Below are 20,712 nucleotides of genomic sequence, written 5' to 3'. Positions count from 1 at the left end.
AAATGGTACCAGAATTAAGAGAGCTGAGTTACAGGGAAAGTCTAGGAAGGTTGTTAATTTATCCACCTTGGAAGAAAGAGTTGAGGGATGATATGATCACAGCCTTTTAAGTATTTAAAACAGATTGATGACGTGGTTGGAGAACAGTTCTTCAAAAGATGTTGGGATAGAGGAACCATAGGATGAACATAAAATTAGGCGAGAAGCTTTTTAAAAAAGCCATAAAGAAGTCCTTTTATAGAATAAAAGTGGTGGATAAATGGAATGACTGAGGACATGGCATATGCAGACAACAAACATAAGTTTAAGAAGTATGATAGAGATAGATAACCCGTTCAAGAGATGGGGCTCCATGAGTGTAAAATTCCAACCCACCCTGTACATTACAAATAGGTATTACACACAGAGATACCAGATTTGAATATCATACCCAGATGTTTACCCTTGGGGCCCCTTTGGTATGCTTACAAAGTTTAAAGTTTCCAGCTGTCATTGTCATGGAGCTATGGCACTGACCGACACATGCAGACACTCAGGCAGTCATATTAGTCTAAATGCATTCTTTTAATTAACAACAGAATTGAAGTCTTGGTATATCCTTTTGTTTACAGGACACATTTCACAAGGATAGACCACTGGCAATCAAGGTGTTACATCGTGTGTATAAACCAATTGGATCTCAAGAAGCTGACATTCTATTGGAACTACACAGAGCAGACCCTTGGCTGCTTGTACCTTTTGCTAGACTTCTGGTATGTGATTCTGAATGTTTCTTAGTATTTCCCTCCTTTGCAGTCTGTCCTGCAAGCACTGAGATTATATTTTTCTCGGGTATATATGGCTTGGGACTCTGTCCACCTTCATATTTAGTGAGGACCAAGTTGCCTACACACATCGTTTCTGAATGAATCCAGGCTGTTGTCAGAAAATGCTCATTACAGGTGCATTGGTCAATCACAATTTGCCACTGGGCTAATGTCACAGATCCACTTTTACCATCTGTTTATAGCTAACATTTTCTTTAGTCATTGTACATATAGGATGACTCACCTGCATTCTGCTGTACAGCCATGTCTGAAAATTGGTATGCCTTTCCCTTAATTTTGTTTACTTCTGCTCTTATTGTGTACTTGTATGTCAGCATTAAGGATTATGTATTCATTATATTTGAATGCTGTTTCCCGCGTCAGCAAGGTAAAGCTTTCCATGGTTCACCCCAGACGCTTCACATGCCCTGATTCAATCCACTGACAGCACGTCAACCCCGGTATACCACATCGATCCAATTCACTCTATTCCTTGCCCGCCTTTCACCCTCCTGCATGTTCAGGCCCCGATCACTCAAAATCTTTTTCACTCCATCTTTCCACCTCCAATTTGGTCTCCCACTTCTCGTTCCCTCCACCTCCGACACATATATCCTCTTGGTCAATCTTTCCTCACTCATTCTCTCCATGTGCCCAAACCATTTCAAAACACCCTCTTCTGCTCTCTCAACCACGCTCTTTTTATTTCCACACATCTCTCTTACCCTTACATTACTTACTCGATCAAACCACCTCACACCACACATTGTCCTCAAACATCTCATTTCCAGCACATCCACCCTCTTGCGCACAGCTCTATCCAAGGCCCACGCCTCGCAACCATACAACATTGTTGGAACCACTATTCCTTCAAAAATACCCATTTGTGCTTTCCGAGATAATGTTCTCAACTTCCAAACATTCTTCAAAGTTCCCAGAATTTTCGCCCCCTCCCCCACCCTATGATTCACTTCCGCTTCCATGGTTCCATCTGCTGCCAGATCCACTCCCAGATATCTAAAACAATTTACTTCCTCCAGTTTTTCTCCATTCAAACTTACCTCCCAATTGACTTGACCCTCAACCCTACTGTACCTAATAACCTTGCTCTTATTCACATTTACTCTTAACTTTCTTCTTTCACACACTTTACCAAACTCAGTCACCAGCTTCTGCAGTTTCTCACATGAATCAGCCACCAGCGCTGTATCATCAGCGAACAACAACTGACTTACTTGCCAAGCTCTCTCATCCCCAACAGACTGCATACTTGCCCCTCTTTCCAAAACTCTTGCATTCACCTCCCTAACAGCCCCATCCATAAACAAATTAAAACAACCATGGAGACATCACACACCCCTGCCGCAAACCTACATTCACTGAGAACCAATCACTTTCCTCTCTTCCTACACGTACACATGCCTTACATCCTCGATAAAAACTTTTCACTGCTTCTAACAACTTGCCTCCCACACCATATATTCTTAATACCTTCCACAGAGCATCTCTATCAACTCTTATCATATCCCTTCTCCAGCTCCATAAAAGCTACATACAAATCCATTTGCTTTCCTAAGTATTTCTCACATACATTCTTCAAAGCAAACACCTGATCCACACACCCCCTACCACTTCTGAAACCACACTGCTCTTCCCCAATCTGATGCTCTGTACATGCCTTCACCCTCTCAATCAATACCCTCCCATATAATTTCCCAGGAATACTCTCCAAACTTTTTTTTTTTTTTTTTTTTTTTTTTTTTTTTTTTTTTGCTTTGTCGCTGTCTCCCGCGTTTGCGAGGTAGCGCAAGGAAACAGACGAAAGAAATGGCCCAACCCACCCCCATACACATGCCTTGATTCAATCCACTGACAGCACGTCAACCCCGGTATACCACATCGCTCCAATTCACTCTATTCTTTGCCCTCCTTTCACCCTCCTGCATGTTCAGGCCCCGATCACACAAAATCTTTTTCACTCCATCTTTCCACCTCCAATTTGGTCTCCCTCTTCTCCTCGTTCCCTCCACCTCCGACACATATATCCTCTTGGTCAATCTTTCCTCACTCATTCTCTCCATGTGACCAAACCATTTCAAAACACCCTCTTCTGCTCTCTCAACCACGCTCTTTTTATTTCCACACATCTCTCTTACCCTTACGTTACTTACTCGATCAAACCACCTCACACCACACATTGTCCTCAAACATCTCATTTCCAGCACATCCATCCTCCTGCGCACAACTCTATCCATAGTCCACGCCTCGCAACCATACAACATTGTTGGAACCACTATTCCTTCAAACATACTCATTTTTGCTTTCCGAGATAATGTTCTCGACTTCCACACATTCTTCAAGGCTCCCAGAATTTTCGCCCCCTCCCCCACCCTATGATCCACTTCCGCTTCCATGGTTCCATCCACTGCCAGATCCACTCCCAGATATCTAAAACACTTCACTTCCTCCAGTTTTTCTCCATTCAAACTCACCTCCCAATTGAATTGACCCTCAACCCTACTGTACCTAATAACCTTGCTCTTATTCACATTTACTCTTAACTTTCTTCTTTCACACACTTTACCAAACTCAGTCACCAGCTTCTGCAGTTTCTCACATGAATCAGCCACCAGCGCTGTATCATCAGCGAACAACAACTGACTCACTTCCCAAGCTCTCTCATCCCCAACAGACTTCATACTTGCCCCTCTTTCCAAAACTCTTGCATTCACCTCCCTAACAACCCCATCCATAAACAAATTAAACAACCATGGAGACATCACACACCCCTGCCGCAAACCTACATTCACTGAGAACCAATCACTTTCCTCTCTTCCTACACGTACACATGCCTTACATCCTCGATAAAAACTTTTCACTGCTTCTAACAACTTGCCTCCCACACCATATATTCTTAATACCTTCCACAGAGCATCTCTATCAACTCTATCATATGCCTTCTCCAGATCCATAAATGCTACATACAAATCCATTTGCTTTTCTAAGTATTTCTCACATACATTCTTCAAAGCAAACACCTGATCCACACATCCTCTCCCACTTCTGAAACCACACTGCTCTTCCCCAATCTGATGCTCTGTACATGCCTTCACCCTCTCAATCAATACCCTCCCATATAATTTGCCAGGAATACTCAACAAACTTATACCTCTGTAATTTGAGCACTCACTCTTATCCCCTTTGCCTTTGTACAATGGCACTATGCACGCATTCCGCCAATCCTCAGGCACCTCACCATGAGTCATACATACATTAACATAAGTGTACTTATGTATATCTCGCTTTTTAAACCAGGTATTCCCAATCATCAGTCCTTTTTCAGCACATAAATCTACAAGCTCTTCACCATTTACAACACTGAACACCCCATGTATACCAATTATTCCCTCAACTGCCACATTACTCACCTTTGCATTCAAATCACCCAACACTATAACCCGGTCTCGTGCATCAAAACCACTAACACACTCATTCAGCTGCTCCCAAAACACTTGCCTCTCATGATCTTTCTTCTCATGCCCAGGTGCATATGCACCAATAATCACCCATCTCTCTCCATCAACTTTCAGTTTTACCCATATTAATCGAGAATGTACTTTCTTACATTCTATCACATACTCCCACAACTCCTGTTTCAGGAGTACTGCTACTCCTTCCCTTGCTCTTGTCCTCTCACTCACCCCTGACTTTACTCCCAAGACATTCCCAAACCACTCTTCCCCTTTACCCTTGAGCTTCGTTTCACTCAGAGCCAAAACATCCAGGTTCCTTTCCTCAAACATACTACCTATCTCTCCTTTTTTCACATCTTGGTTACATCCACACACATTTAGGCACCTCTGTAATTTGAGCACTCACTCTTATTCCCTTTGCCTGTGTACAATGGCACTATGCAAGCATTCCGCCAATCCTCAGGCACCTCAATATGAATCATACATACATTAAATAACCTTACCAACCAGTCAACAATACAGTAACCCCCTTTTTTAATAAATTCCACTGCAATGCCATCCAAACCCGCTGCCTTGCCGGCTTTCATCTTCCGCAAAGCTTTTACTAACTAAAGCTTTTACTACCTCTTCTCTGCTTCTCTGTATATACAAATAATATATACATATATTATCCCTGGGGATAAGGAAGAAAGAATAGTTCCCACATATTCCCTGTGTGTTGCAGAAAGTGACTAAAAGGAGTGGGAATGGGGGCTGGAAATCCTCCCATCCAGTTTTACTTTTTCCAGTGGAAAAACAAAGATGGGGACCAAGTGGGGTGTTTTCCCTCTAAGGCTCAATCATATGTTCTTGGAACACTGCTTCACTAACATAGGAAATGATGATTATATATGAAAAAATTATTTATTTATTTTATTTATTTTACTTTGTCTCTGTCTCCTGCGTTAGCGAGGTAGCGCAAGGAAACAGACAAAAGAATGGCCCAACCCACCCACATACACATGTTTATTATTATTATTATTAGTAGTAGTAGTAGTAGTAGGAGTAGTAGTAGTAGTATCATCATCATTATTATTATTATTATTATTATTATTATACTTAATCGCTGTTTCCTGCATCAGCGAGGTAGCACAGGGAAACAGACAAAGAATGGCCCAACCACTCATATATACATATATATATATATATATATATACATAATGGAAAGGATCGCAATTTTGCGCGTGATCAAAATATTCCTTTGAGTCCACGGGGATAATGAAACACGATAAGTTCCCAAGTGCACTTTCTTGTAATAATCACATCATCAGGGGAGACACAAGAGAGAAATATAACAGTCAGTTGATATACAACGAAGAGACATAGCTAGGACGCCATATGGTGAACATGCTTACCATATGGTGTCCAAGCTACGTCTCTTTGTTGTATATCAAGTAACTGTTATATTTCTCTCTTGTGTCTCCCCTGATGGTGTGATTATTACACGAAAGTGCACTTGGGAACTTATCGTGTTTCATTTTCCCCGTGGACTCATAGGAATATATATACATAAACGCCCATACATGCTTATGTCCATACACATACATTTCAACATATACATGTAAATACAGTTACATATACATTTATACACATGTACATATTTATACTTGCTGCCTTAGGTACCCCTGTATTCCGAGTGTGTCATAGAGGGTGGGAGTGGGGAGCTGAAAACCCTCCCGTCTTGTATTTCTATTTCTGAAAGAGGAAACATAAGGAGCCAGGTGGGAGTGCTCATCCTCCTTGAGGGCTCAGACTTAGATGTCAAAATATGTGATATAACCAATATAAGAAGAGAGGAGAAATAGGTAGTATGTTTGCGGAAAGAAACCTGGATATAACCAATATAAGAAGAGGATGTAAGGCATGTGTACGTGTAGGAAGAGAGGAAAGTGATTGGTTCTCAGTGAATGTAGGTTTGCGGCAGGGGTGTGTGATGTCTCCATAGTTTTTAATCTGTTTATGGATGGGGTTGTAATGGAGGTGAATGCAAGAGTTTTGGAAAGAGGGGCAAGTATGCAGTCTGTTATGGATGAGAGAGCTTGGGAAGTGAGTCAGTTGTTGTTCGCTGATGATACAGCGCTGGTGACTGATTCATGTAAGAAACTGCAGAAGGTGGTGACTGAGATTGGTAAAGTGTGTGAAAGAAGAAAGTTGAGAGTAAATGTGAATAAGAGCAAGGTTATTAGGTACAGTAGGGTTGAGGGTCAAGTCAATTGGGAGGTAAGTTTGAATGGAGAAAAACTGGAGGAAGTAAAGTGTTTTAGATATCTGGGAGTGGATCTGTCAGCGGATGGAACCATGGAAGCGGAAGTGAATCATAGGGTGGGGGAGGGGGCGAAAATTCTGGGAGCCTTGAAGAATGTTTGGAAATCGAGAACATTTTCTCGGAAAGCAAAAATGGGTATGTTTGAAGGAATAGTGGTTCCAACAATGTTGTATGGTTGAGAGGCGTGGGCTATGGATAGAGTTGTGCGCAGGAGGATGGATGTGCTGGAAGTGAGATGTTTGAGGACAATATGTGGTGTGAGGTGGTTTGATCGAGTAAGTAATGTAAGGGTAGGAGAGATGTGTGGAAATAAAAAGAGTGTGGTTGAGAGAGCAGAAGAGGGTGTTTTGAAGTGGTTTGGTCACATGGAGAGAATGAGTGAGGAAAGATTGACCAAGAGGATATATGTGTCAGAGGTGGAGGGAATAAGGAGAAGTGGGAGACCAAATTGGAGATGGAAAGATGGAGTGAAAAAGATTTTGAGTGATCGGGGCCTGAACATGCAGGAGGGTGAAAGGTGTGCAAGGAATAGAGTGAATTGGAACGATGTGGTATACCGGGGTCGACATGCTGTCAATGGATTGAACCAGGGCATGTGAAGCATCTGGGGTAAACCATGGAAAGTTCTGTGGGACCTGGATGTGGAAAGGGAGCTGTGGTTTCGGTGCATTATTACATGACAGCTAGAGACTGAGTGTGAACGAATGTGGCCTTTGGTGTCTTTTCCTAGCGCTACCTCGCACACATGAGGGGGGGAGGGGGTTGTTATTCCATGTGTGGCGGGGTGGCGATGGGAACAAATAAAGGCAGACAGTATGAATTATGTACATGTGTATATATGTATATGTCTGTGTGTGTGTATATATATGTGTACATTGAGATGTATAGGTATGTATATTTGCGTGTGTGGACGTGTATGTATATACATGTGTATGTGGGCGGGTTGGGCCATTCTTTCGTCTGTTTCCTTGCACTACCTCGCTAATGCGGGAGACAGGGACAAAGCAAAATAAAATAAAATAAAAAAGAAGAGAGGAGAAATAGGTAGTATGTTTGCGGAAAGAAACCTAGATGTTTTGGCTCTTAGTGAAATGAAGCTCTTTACCCTTTGGCTCTTAGTGAAATGAAGCTCTTTACCCTTTGGCTCTGAGTGAAATGAAGCTCAAGGGTAAAGAAGAATGGTTTGGAAATGTCATAGGAGTAAAGTCAGGAGTTGCTTAGAGGACAAGAGCTAAGGAAGGAGTAGTACTACTGGAGCAGGAGTCATGGGAGTATGTGATAGAGTGTAAATTCTAGATTGATGTGGGTAAAACTGAAACAGGATGTCAAGAGATGGGTGATTATTGATGCTTATGGATCTGGTCATGAGAGGAAAGATCATGAGAGGCAAGTGTTTTAGGAGCGGCTGGCTCCTTTAAATTTACCCACCTTGAAAGAGATGAGTGACTTGTGACTTGATCACAACTTTTAAGTTTTAAACAGAGAACAGTTCTTTGAGGGATGTAGGGATGAAGAAACCAGAGGACATGAAATTGAATATGAAATTTATTATAAAGGATGTAAATATGGTGAATGAATGGAACAGGATGACAGAGGACCTGGTTGATGAAGACATCATACATAACTTTAAGAGGCTGTATGACAGTAGTGAATGTTTAAGAGATGGGGCCCATGAGTATAAAACTCCCTCCCCATACGGTACAAATAGGTAATTACACACACTCACACACACATTAGTAGATCTTATTTTCACAGACACGCATGGATATTGAAAATAACTGGGAGTCATGTTTAGATGCCATTATTTTCTTTCTGAACAGTTGCTCCATTTATACAAAGGATTGACCCATCCTTGTAAATACTGCATTCACATCTGGAATGGTTATAGCTGTTCATCTTTACTTGACAGAGTTGAGTTGGAAGGAGTCTGACATAAACTTTCCAAGGCTAACATCAAAATTTGACCCACTTGCCCTATGTTGTAATGTTGGTTTACTTTCCTTCATCTATAGGTGTTACTTTAGTTTTTGCTCCCAAGAACTTGCTGCTTCTGTAACCCCATGACAAGTGAGACCACACAATACTCAGCAAGCTGCTGCGTCTCATGATTTTTTTGTGTGGCCATTGACAGCTCAAGGATGGGCCTTAATCATAACTGTTTCTTTTCCTACTCCTCAAAGCTTTGGGAACTTTCTACTATCTCATGCCTTTCCCAACAACTATGACCTGTTACATTTTAAAAGAGAGGTTTTTCACTTCCCCCAGATTTGTAAAGACTTTCCCTTGTCTCTTCTTTTTCTTTTTCATTAACCTCTATATTTCAATTAAGGCTTGGCCTTGATGTGGACTTTTGTTCATGACTGGAATTCCCAACGTAAAACAAGAATCTAGGATATACTACCTTGAAAAAGTCACAATGTCATGCGTATATTTATTATGTGAACGAGGAAGTTAAGAGAGCAAAGTTGAAACTGGACTTGAGGAGGAGATATAGTTGTAGAAACTACACAGAACTTAACTGTGTCTGTGGTAATGTGGATTAGGAAATGGAATTTAGTAGCCAGGAGCCAATTTATGGCAGTGAAAAGTTCTGTAAAATTTACAGTTAAGGAATGGGAATGTGTTTGTTTAGCCTTAAATGCAAAAGGAAAGTTAAGAAAGAGGGAAGAATGGTTTAATCAGAGATGTCAAAAACAAAAGGGTTTTAAGATATGCAGTGATTGAGATATGGGAGACACACCAGCCAGCCAGCTTATGCAAGGTATGAGAGCAAGGAATGAGTGTAGCATAATAAGAAAGGAGGAACAGAAATTTTGAAGAGTGTGGTGGGTAAGGTAGTTGAAAATCCAAATATTTTCCTTGAATTTGTTAGAAGTAGCTTGTCAGTCAAAGAGCAGCAAGTCTGATTATGAGATTCAGAGGGAAAAGTAGTTGAGGATGATGTGTGAGGAACTGAATAACAGTTCAGTTGTGCTTTCACAGTAGAAAACACTAAAGTCCTATCAGTAGTGAGATGGTATGGAGAGGAGCCATCAGAAAACAATGAAATGCTTAGTCACCATACGTATTGAAGATTTGTGCAGATATGTTAGATAGACCTCTTTAAGCAGTATTCAGGATGTCCCTGGAGAAAGACAAAGTGCCAAGGGAGTAGAAAGTTGGCATATTTGATGCCCATCAATAAGAAAAGAAATCGGGAAGAGGTGCTGAATTACAGACCAGTCTCCTTGCAGAGTGTGATTTGTAAGGTACTAGAAAATATAATCAGAAAGCAAATGGATGAGTTTTTGCAGATGAGAAATTACCTAAGTAAGAGTTAACCCAGTTTTAGGGAAAGGATGTCATGCAAGAAACCTCTTAGATTTGTATGAGATAGTGAGCTCAGTCCTAGACAAAAGGGAAGCTGGGTAGACTGTTTGTGTCTTAACTGCCAGAAAGCATTTAACTCAGTACTACATTGGAGGGTGATTTGAGGAGCTGGAATACCAGGCTAGAATAAGAGGAAGACTCCTTTAATGGATTGAAGATTATCTTAATGGAAATGAACAGATGACACATCTCAGAGAAGCCTTCTCCAAAATAGGTTGAGGTCATTAGTGGAGTGCTGTAAGTATTTCTTTGCAGTACTGATGCTTGCCTTGATCTGTGTGGATGACTTGCTTGAAGGGATAGACTTTATTAATCTATCCATATTTCTGATGTCTAATCCCTTCAGGAACTCCCACAAGGGGATGGCCAGGACAAAATTGTCTCCATTTATCCCTCTCCTTACATGCCTCCCTCACACCATTCCATGCATTCTCCCCCTGTTTCTTTCCATGCGATACTCTTCTACTTTATTTCCCCATGTCACAGGTGGTGGTCCTCTCATACCAACCCCTTTAATTGTACTGTTATACACTCTCCTTGTAGACTCCCCATCTTGCATTCTCTCTATATACTCAAACCACCTCAAAGTACTATGTTTCACCCACCCATCCACTTCATAGTTCATTCCCTTTGCATTCATTGCCGTACCAAATCTCTCATACACCCCCTCATTAGTTTCTTCATTCCATCTAGTCATACCATATGCTCCTCTAGAACATTTCATTTTCATGGCCAGATTTTTGACCTCCGTGACTCATTGTGTGCCCATGTTTAGGCTGCTTAGGTTTGTCAGAAGGACTATGCTATCCCTTAATCCTTTCTTCAGTTCCATACTTACACTTCAACTCTTCATTATTCTGTTAAGGAACCCAATGACTCTTCTACCTTGTATTTCCCTTTCTACCTTGTACTTCCCTTTCCCTTATCTCACCTTTCATGTAACCAAACATACCCATGATAGCTCCTCGTCTCTTCTGGTCTTTCTCCCTTCATAACTATGACACAGTTTTGTACACTTTCTACTCTCACACTATAGGGCTTTGAAAAATGTATATTTCACTCTGTTACATCTTATACACTTCACTTTTACTTACATTTACCTTCAGTCATCTATGCTTACAGACATCATAAAACACTTACAACCTTTTGCTACACCTCTTCACTCTCAGCAAGCAACAAAGTTTCATCCTTTCAGAATATGCTTACAGATGATGCAAAAGTCATGAGAAAATTGAAAAGCAAGGAGGATTGCATCTGTACATGGGGACCTGAACATAACCCCAAAGTTGATCAGATGCATGATTGATGAAATTTAACCTAACCTAACCATGGAAGCGGAAGTGAATCATAGGGTGGGGGAGGGGGCGAAAATCCTGGGAGCCTTGAAGAATGTGTGGAAGTCAAGAACACTATCTCCGAAAGCAAAAATGGCTATGTTTGAAGGAATAGTGGTTCCAACAATGTTGTATGGCTGCGAGGCGTGGGCTATGGATAGAGTTGTGCGCAGGAGGGTGGCTGTGCTGGAAATGAGATGTTTGAGGACAATATGTGGTGTGAGGTGGTTTGATCGAGTAAGTAATGTAAGGGTAAGAGAGACGTGTGGAAATAAAAAGAGCGTGGTTGAGAGAGCAGAAGAGGGTGTTTTGAAATGGTTTGGGCACATGGAGAGAATGAGTGAGGAAAGATTGACCAAGAGGATATATGTGTCAGAGGTGGAGGGAACGAGGAGAAGTGGGAGACCAAATTGGAGGTGGAAAGATGGAGTGAAAAAGATTTTGAGTGATTGGGGCCTGAACATGCAGGAGGATGAAAGGCGGGCAAGGAATAGAGTGAATTGGATCGATGTGGTATACCGGGGTCGACGTGCCGTCAATGGATTGAATCAGGGCATGTGAAGCGCGGGGTAAACCATGGAAAGTTCTGTGGGGCCTGGATGTGGAAAGGGAGCTGTGGTTTCGGGCATTATTGCATGACAGCTAGAGACTGAGTGTGAACGAATGGGGCCCTTGTTGTCTTTTCCTAGCGCTACCTCACACACATGAGGGGGAAGGGGGATGGTATTCCATGAGTGGCGAGGTGGCGATGGGAATGAGTAAAGGCAGACAGTGTGAATTGTGTGCATGTGTATATATGTATGTGTCTCTGTGTGTATATATATGTGTACATTGAGATGTATGGGTATGTATATTTGCGTGTGTGGACGTGTATGTATATACATGTGTATGGGGGTGGGTTGGGCCATTTCTTTCGTCTGTTTCCTTGTGCTACCTCGCAAACGCGGGAGACAGTGACAAAGCAAAATAAATATAAATGAATAAATGTAAAGATGAAAGATGTAAAGATGAAAGCCAGCAAGGCAGCAGGTTTGGATGGTATTGCAGTGGAATTTATTAAAAAAGGGGGTGACTGTATTGTTGACTGGTTGGTAAGGTTATTTAATGTATGTATGACTCATGGTGAGGTGCCTGAGGATTGGCGGAATGCGTGCATAGTGCCATTGTACAAAGGCAAAGGGGATAAGAGTGAGTGCTCAAATTACAGAGGTATAAGTTTGTTGAGTATTCCTGGTAAATTATATGGGAGGGTATTGATTGAGAGGGTGAAGGCATGTACAGAGCATCAGATTGGGGAAGAGCAGTGTGGTTTCAGAAGTGGTAGAGGATGTGTGGATCAGGTGTTTGCTTTGAAGAATGTATGTGAGAAATACTTAGAAAAGCAAATGGATTTGTATGTAGCTTTTATGGATCTGGAGAAGGCATATGATAGAGTTGATAGAGATGCTCTGTGGAAGGTATTAAGAATATATGGTGTGGGAGGCAAGTTGTTAGAAGCAGTGAAAAGTTTTTATCGAGGATGTAAGGCATGTGTACGTGTAGGAAGAGAGGAAAGTGATTGGTTCTCAGTGAATGTAGGTTTGCGGCAGGGGTGTGTGATGTCTCCATGGTTGTTTAATTTGTTTATGGATGGGGTTGTAATGGAGGTGAATGCAAGAGTTTTGGAAAGAGGGGCAAGTATGAAGTCTGTTGTGGATGAGAGAGCTTGGGAAGTGAGTCAGTTGTTGTTCGCTGATGACACAGCGCTGGTGGCTGATTCATGTGAGAAACTGCAGAAGGTGGTGTCTGAGTTTGGTAAAGTGTGTGAAAGAAGAAAGTTAAGAGTAAATGTGAATAAGAGCAAGGTTAATTATTAGGTATAGTAGGGTTGAGGGTCAAGTCAATTGGGAGGTAAGTTTGAATGGAGAAAAACTGGAGGAAATAAATTGTTTTAGATATCTGGGAGTGGATCTGGCAGCGGATGGAACCATGGAAGCGGAAGTGAATCGTACGGTGGGGGATGGGGCGAAAATCCTGGGAGCCCTGAAGAATGTGTGGAAGTCGAGAACATTATCTCGGAAAGCAAAAATGGGTATGTTTGAAGGAATAGTGGTTCCAACAATGTTGTGTGATTGCAAGGCGTGGGCTATGGATAGAGTTATGCGCAGGAGGGTGGATGTGCAGGAAATGAGATGTTTGAGGACAATGTGTGGTGTGAGGTGGTTTGATCGAGTATGTAATGTAAGGGTAAGAGAGATGTGTGGAAATAAAAAGAGCGTGGTTGAGAGAGCAGAAGAGGGTGTTTTGAAATGGTTTGGGCACATGGAGAGAATGAGTGAGGAAAGATTGACCAATAGGATATATGTGTTGGAGGTGGAGGGAACGAGGAGAAGTGGGAGACCAAATTGGAGGTGGAAAGATGGAGTGAAAAAGATTTTGAGTGATCGGGGCCTGAACATGCAGGAGGGTGAAAGGTGTGCAAGGAATAGAGTGAATTGGGTCGATGTGGTATACCGGGGATGACGTGCTGTCAGTGGATTGAATCAAGGCATGTGAAGCGTCTGGGGTAAACCATGGAAAGCTGTGTAGGTATGTATATTTGCGTGTGTGGACGTATGTATATACATGTGTATGGGGGGGGGGGTTGGGCCATTTCTTTCGTCTGTTTCCTTGCGCTACCTCGCAAATGCGGGAGACAGCGACAAAAAAAAAAAATGTAATGTAATGAGGATAGGACAGAATGAAAGATGGCCTCAATATTATTATTATCAAGCAAGAAGGATTTGGGAGTCAACATTATCACTTACTCCCTTACCTGTCACCAGAGTCTCACATTAAAAAACAGTGAGAGATGGTCTTCTAGCAAATATTGAGATCAGCTTTCAAATATATGGATTAAGAAATATCTTAAGCTGTTCTTATCCCACATAAGGCCAAAACTAGATTATACTTCCCAAGTTTGGTCACCAAACCAAAAGATACACATAGAGTTAATATACAGAAGGTCCACCGTAGGGTAACAAAGATGATACCAGAGTTAAGAGCTTGGAAAAGAGAAGAGTGAGAGGTGACCTGATCACAACCTATTAGTTTGTAGAACATATTGATGACGTGAACAGTGGTCAGTTTTTTGAGATGTAGAGATAAAACAACCAGAGAACATAACACGAAATTGAGCAAGAAGCTAGTTAAAACAGATGTAAAGATTTACTTTTATAGTGTAAAGGTAGTGTATGAATGGAACAGAATGATTGAAGACAAAGTTAATTCAGATATAATACATAGATTTAAGAAGTTGTACAATAGTAGAGAGAATTCAAGAGATATTACCCAACAAGTGTAAAGCTCCCTCCCAAACAGTACAATTAGGTAATTACACACACATGCACATAAACTCCAGACCTTGTGACCATGGCTTTGGTCATACTGCAAAAAGAAGAGACATTAAGAAGTCCTCACAATAAATGCTGTATTTGGTGAGTCACACAATGCAAGACAAATACACCACTTCAAAGGTCTTTAAGATGCAGCACCAGGATTTTAATGCCAAGATATTTGTGTACTCAGCTGAATACAAGGAGGGCTGTGGGGTCATGAGCACATACAACATGGCTGCTCCCCACAAAATTAGGCTGCAGAAGGGGGAATGGCTGAATCTAGAACTCCATCACATTCAACCTGGCATGCATCACACTCCTCCCAAGTATCTGAAACTTACTGAGCTCTCTGCTGAGAAGTGCAGGAGTACCTGATCTTTCATAGAGTACATCCCTGTCACCTGCTACTGTTATGCTGAAGAGATCCTAAAGGGCCAGGATAACCCAGCTACCATAGCTGAGGAAGAAGACCCTGATGATGGCTTGCTGGGGGGAGGGTGGATGGAAGCATGCAAACCACCCATATGCATGTCAGTGAATATTCACAAATGTTTCCTGCGTCAAGCGAGGCAGCACCAGGAAAAGGACGAAGAACAACCCATCCACTCGTATACACACATGTACACAAATTCCCACACATGCTCACATACATATACATCTACATATCAACACATACACACGCACACACACACATACACACACACACACACACACACACTCACATATACACAGACATGTACATGCACACATTCACACTTGCTTGCCCTTATTCATTCCTGGCGCTACTCTGCCCCACAGGAAACAGCAGCGCTACCCCCTGCTTCAGTGAAGTAATATTAGTAAAAAAAAGGACGAAGAACAACCCATCCACTCGTATACACACACGTACACAAATTCCCACACATGCTCACATACATATACATCTACATATCAACACATACACACGCACACACACACACACACACACACACACACACACACACACACACACACACACACACACACACACACTCACATATACACAGACATGTACATGCACACATTCACACTTGCTTGCCCTTATTCATTCCTGGCGCTACTCTGCCCCACAGGAAACAGCATCGCTACCCCCTGCTTCAGTGAAGTAATATTAGTAATTTCATTACCTGATATGGAATGTGGTGTTGAATGAATTTTGATTACTGTGTGTGTTATGCCTTACCAATAAAAAAAAGAATTGCATACACTAAAAGTAGGCCTAAAACCGTTCAAAGTGAAACCTGAAACATGGAAATTCTGTTGTTGATTACTGAGGTAGATATCATTATGGAGATGAAAACAGTTGTTTTTTTTTATTCATCAGTGTGCCTTTGAGTATGTCATATGGTATCTTACTATCTTGATGTTGTGGATATAACCTGTGGTTGTGGGGATTCCTCTTTCAGGAGAATCCATTTCCAGAGTTCATTTAATTTACTGGTGAAGGTATTTTTGCTTTAGGGTTAGTCTAAGCAAAAGGCTTTTCTCTAATCCTCCTCTTTCATGTGGGTTTGTTCTCAAGTGCTAGTGGGACAGACTGCATAGGAGAGGAATTCAGGCTCCGAAAGTTGAAAACCTTTTCTCTCCAAGGCAGTAAGACCTCTGAGCAATGTTTTCTGGTTGTTGCACCCTGCTTGGCCTTTCCCTCCTTGTGAAAAATTTGAGCTTTGTGTAGCTCATAGGAAGTTGTTCTGTGATATCAGCTTGGTGGCAGTTGATGAGGCATCTGTGTTGAGCATTTGCTGTAGCCATCTCGGAGTTGATTTCAAAGGGTAAGTGAACGCTGCTGCTTTCTTATGGAATATGAGTCAGATTATTTCATTGCTCACTAGACACTTCTTTAAGAGAGATTTTCAACTTTCAAAAACTTAAATTTTTTGTTGTTACTGTCTGATTTTATGGCATTTTAGGAGGTATAGATTAATGTAGTTGTAAGAAGGAATGAAAAAATTAGATGCCAGGAAGGATTAACACATCATTGAATAGGTAGAAGTTCCTAGATAGCTTCTGCCCTAGAGAATTTGATGTTCCTTCCCTTTGCCAGCTGACAAGGTAGAGACCAGTTTTACGGAATTCATTCCCACAAATGGCATGTGCCTATATGCACTTGAATAGCCATATGGAAATGGAATGGGTTAATGGTAGTAGATGGATGGAGAGGTTAACAAATTAACATTATAATTGGATTTAATTATTGATGCACATATGCTTTTAACTTGTGTTTGTATAACTGTTTTTGATATATGTTTGACTATTCATTACAGAATCAGTTTTTATATGGCCCTCATTACTGCTTGGTGTTTGAGTACCTGAGTCCCACTCCACTGTACACTCACTATGATCACCGTGATATTCGTGAAGCATCAGCCCTGCCCCACATCAGGGACTTAACAGTAAAACTCCTCACCGTCCTTGGTTTCCTATACAAACAAAATGTTATTCATGCTGATCTGAAACCAGAAAATATTCTTTTACGGAGTGGTAAGCTTGATAGAATTTGTTTTATTGAAATTTTTAGATTATTTCCCAAATTGATGACTTAAAAATTTTGGAAAGTGTGCTTGATTTTTTAAATGAAAATAGTTTTATGGTAGAAATTTAATTAGAATGTCTTTCAGATCATTCCAGGCTTTCCTAAAGAATATTTGGATTATTTCAGAGGATGACTTGTCTTCACTAATGGTCGTGGACTTTGGTAATGCTCTGCGGAATACAGATGAAGAACTTTCTTTGTATTACTCTGACTTTGAGCTGCAGACTCTACTCTACAGGGCACCCGAAGTTATTTTTGGGATGAAATTCAGTCTAGAGGTATTTGTTACATGATATAGGTACCTTCCTGTTGGTTTGTTGCAGGGGTGCTTGATGTCTCCATGGTTGTTTAGTACATTTATGGATGGGTTTGTTAGGGAGGTGAATGCAAGATTTTTGGAGAGAGGGGCAAGTATGCAGTCTGTTGTGGATGAGAGGTCTTGGGAAGTGAGTCAGTTGTTCGCTGATGATACAGCGCTGGTGGCTGATTCGGGTGAGAAACTGCAGAAGCTGGTGACTGAGTTTGGTAAAGTGTATGAAAGAAGAAAGCTGAGAGTAAATGTGAATAAGAGCAAGGTTGTTAGGTGCAGTAGGGTTGAGGGACAAGTCAGTTGGAAGGTAAGTTTGAATGGAGAAAAACTGGAGGAAGTGAAGTGTTTTAGATATCTGGGAGTGGATTTGGCAGTGAATGTGACCATGGAAGTGGAAGTGAGTCTTAGAGTGGAGGAGGGGGCGAAGGTTCTGGGAGCTTTGAAGAATGTGTGGAAGGTGAGAACATTACCTCAGAAAGCAAAAATGGGTATGTTTGAAGGAATAGTGATTCCAACAATGTTACATGGTTGTGAGGCGTGGGCTATAGATAGGGTTGTGCGGAGGAGGGTGGATGTGTTGGAAATGAGATGTTTGAGGACAGTATGTGGTATCAGGTGGTTTGATCAAGTAAGTAATGAAAGAGTAAGAGTGATGTGTGGTAATAAAAAGAGAGGTTGAGATAGCAGAAGAGGGTGTGTTGAAATGGTTCGATGGTTTAGTCACATGGAGAGAATGAGTGAGGAAAGATTGACAGAGGATATATGTGTCAGAGGTGGAGGGAACGAGGAGAAGTGAGAGACCAAATTGGAGGTGGAAGATGGAGTGAAGGGGATTTTGAGCGATTGGGGCCAGAACATGCAGTAGGGTGAAAGGCATGCAAGCAATAGAGTGAATTGGAATGATGTGGTATACTGGAGTCGACGTGCTGTCAATGGATTGAACCAGGGCATGTGAAGCATCTGGGGTAAACCATGGAAAGTTTTGTGGGGCCTGGATGTGGAAAGGGAGCTGTGGTTTCGGTGCATTATACATGACAGCTAGAGACTGAGTGTGAACGAATGTGGCCTTTGTTGTCTTTTCTTAGCGCTATCTCGTGGGGGGAGGGGGGTGCCATTTCATGTGTGGCAGGTTGGTGACGGGAATGAATAAAGTTAGCAAGTATGAATTATGTTCATGTGTATGTATGTATATGTCTGTGTATGTATATATATGTATATGTTGAAATGTATAGGTATGTATATTTGCATGTTGGATGTATATATATATACATGTGTATGCGGGTGGGTTGGGCCATTCTTTCGTTTGTTTCCTTGTTTCCTTGCTAAAGTGGTAGACAGTGACAAAGTATAATAAATAAAAATGAATAAATATATAAAAACATATACATACATATACATGTTCTGGAAGGAGGTAAATAAAGTGCGAAAGACAAGGGAGCAAATGGGAACTTCAGTGAAGGGCGCAAATGGGGAGGTGATAACAAGTAGTGGTGATGTGAGAAGGAGATGGAGTGAGTATTTCGAAGGTTTGTTGAATGTGTTTGATGATAAAGTGGCAGATATAGGGTGTTTTGGTCGAGGTGGTGTGCAAAGTGAGAGGGTTAGGGAAAATGATTTGGTAAACAGAGAAGAGGTAGTGAAAGCTTTGCGGAAGATGAAAGCCGGCAAGGCAGCAGGTTTGGATGGTATTGCAGTGGAATTTATTAAAAAAGGGGGTGACTGTATTGTTGACTGGTTGGTAAGGTTATTTAATGTATGTATGACTCATGGTGAGGTGCCTGAGGATTGGCGGAATGCGTGCATAGTGCCATTGTACAAAGGCAAAGGGGATAAGAGTGAGTGCTCAAATTACAGAGGTATAAGTTTGCTGAGTATTCCTGGTAAATTATATGGGAGGGTATTAATTGAGAGGGTGAAGGCATGTACAGAGCATCAGATTGGGGAAGAGCAGTGTGGTTTCAGAAGTGGTAGAGGATGTGTGGATCAGGTGTTTGCTTTGAAGAATGTATGTGAGAAATACTTAGAAAAGCAAATGGATTTGTATGTAGCATTTATGGATCTGGAGAAGGCATATGATAGAGTTGATAGAGATGCTCTGTGGAAGGTATTAAGAATATATGGTGTGGGAGGAAAGTTGTTAGAAGCAGTGAAAAGTTTTTATCGAGGATGTAAGGCATGTGTACGTGTAGGAAGAGAGGAAAGTGATTGGTTCTCAGTGAATGTAGGTTTGCGACAGGGGTGTGTGATGTCTCCATGGTTGTTTAATTTGTTTATGGATGGGGTTGTTAGGGAGGTAAATGCAAGAGTTTTGGAAAGAGGGGCAAGTATGAAGTCTGTTGGGGATGAGAGAGCTTGGGAAGTGAGTCAGTTGTTGTTCGCTGATGACACAGCGCTGGTGGCTGATTCATGTGTGAAACTGCAGAAGCTGGTGACTGAGTTTGGTAAAGTGTGTGGAAGAAGAAAGTTAAGAGTAAATGTGAATAAGAGCAAGGCTATTAGGTACAGTAGGGTTGAGGGTCAAGTCAATTGGGAGGTGAGTTTGAATGGAGAAAAACTGGAGGAAGTGAAGTGTTTTAGATATCTGGGAGTGGATCTGGCAGCGGATGGAACCATGGAAGCGGAAGTGGATCATAGGGTGGGGGAGGGGGCGAAAATTCTGGGGGCCTTGAAGAATGTGTGGAAGTTGAGAACATTATCTCGGAAAGCAAAAATGGGTATGTTTGAAGGAATAGTGGTTCCAACAATGTTGTATGGTTGCGAGGCGTGGGCTATGGATAGAGTTGTGCGCAGGAGGATGGATGTGCTGGAAATGAGATGTTTGAGGACAATGTGTGGTGTGAGGTGGTTTGATCGAGTGAGTAACGTAAGGGTAAGAGAGATGTGTGGAAATAAAAAGAGCGTGGTTGAGAGAGCAGAAGAGGGTGTTTTGAAGTGGTTTGGGCACATGGAGAGGATGAGTGAGGAAAGATTGACCAAGAGGATATATGTGTCGGAGGTGGAGGGAACAAGGAGAAGAGGGAGACCAAATTGGAGGTGGAAAGATGGAGTGAAAAAGATTTTGTGTGATCGGGGCCTGAACATGCAGGAGGGTGAAAGGAGGGCAAGGAATAGAGTGAATTGGAGCGATGTGGTATACGGGGGCTGACGTGCTGTCAGTGGATTGAATCAAGGCATGTGAAGCGTCTGGGGTAAACCATGGAAAGCTGTG

General features: G+C 41.8%; 1 protein-coding gene across 6 annotated transcripts in view; it reads left to right on the top strand.

The window, feature by feature from the left end:
• Positions 1-20,712, top strand: part of LOC139766420 (uncharacterized) — a 144,810-nt gene that overhangs the window by 71,061 nt on the left and 53,037 nt on the right. For 5 of the 6 annotated variants that reach the window (XM_071695089.1, XM_071695087.1, XM_071695091.1 and 2 more), the window contains 3 exons: positions 612-752; positions 16,926-17,142; positions 17,321-17,472. In XM_071695089.1, the coding sequence (XP_071551190.1) occupies positions 612-752; positions 16,926-17,142; positions 17,321-17,472 (510 nt within the window). The remainder of the gene's footprint in view (positions 1-611; positions 753-16,925; positions 17,143-17,320; positions 17,473-20,712) is intronic. The other variant, XM_071695093.1, reaches the window with a different exon arrangement.

This window comes from Panulirus ornatus, chromosome 57 (genome assembly GCF_036320965.1).
Source record: "Panulirus ornatus isolate Po-2019 chromosome 57, ASM3632096v1, whole genome shotgun sequence".
NCBI classification, from domain to species: domain Eukaryota; kingdom Metazoa; phylum Arthropoda; class Malacostraca; order Decapoda; family Palinuridae; genus Panulirus; species Panulirus ornatus.
Note: the sequence above shows the minus strand (reverse complement) of the source record. Positions and strands in the feature narration are given on the sequence as shown.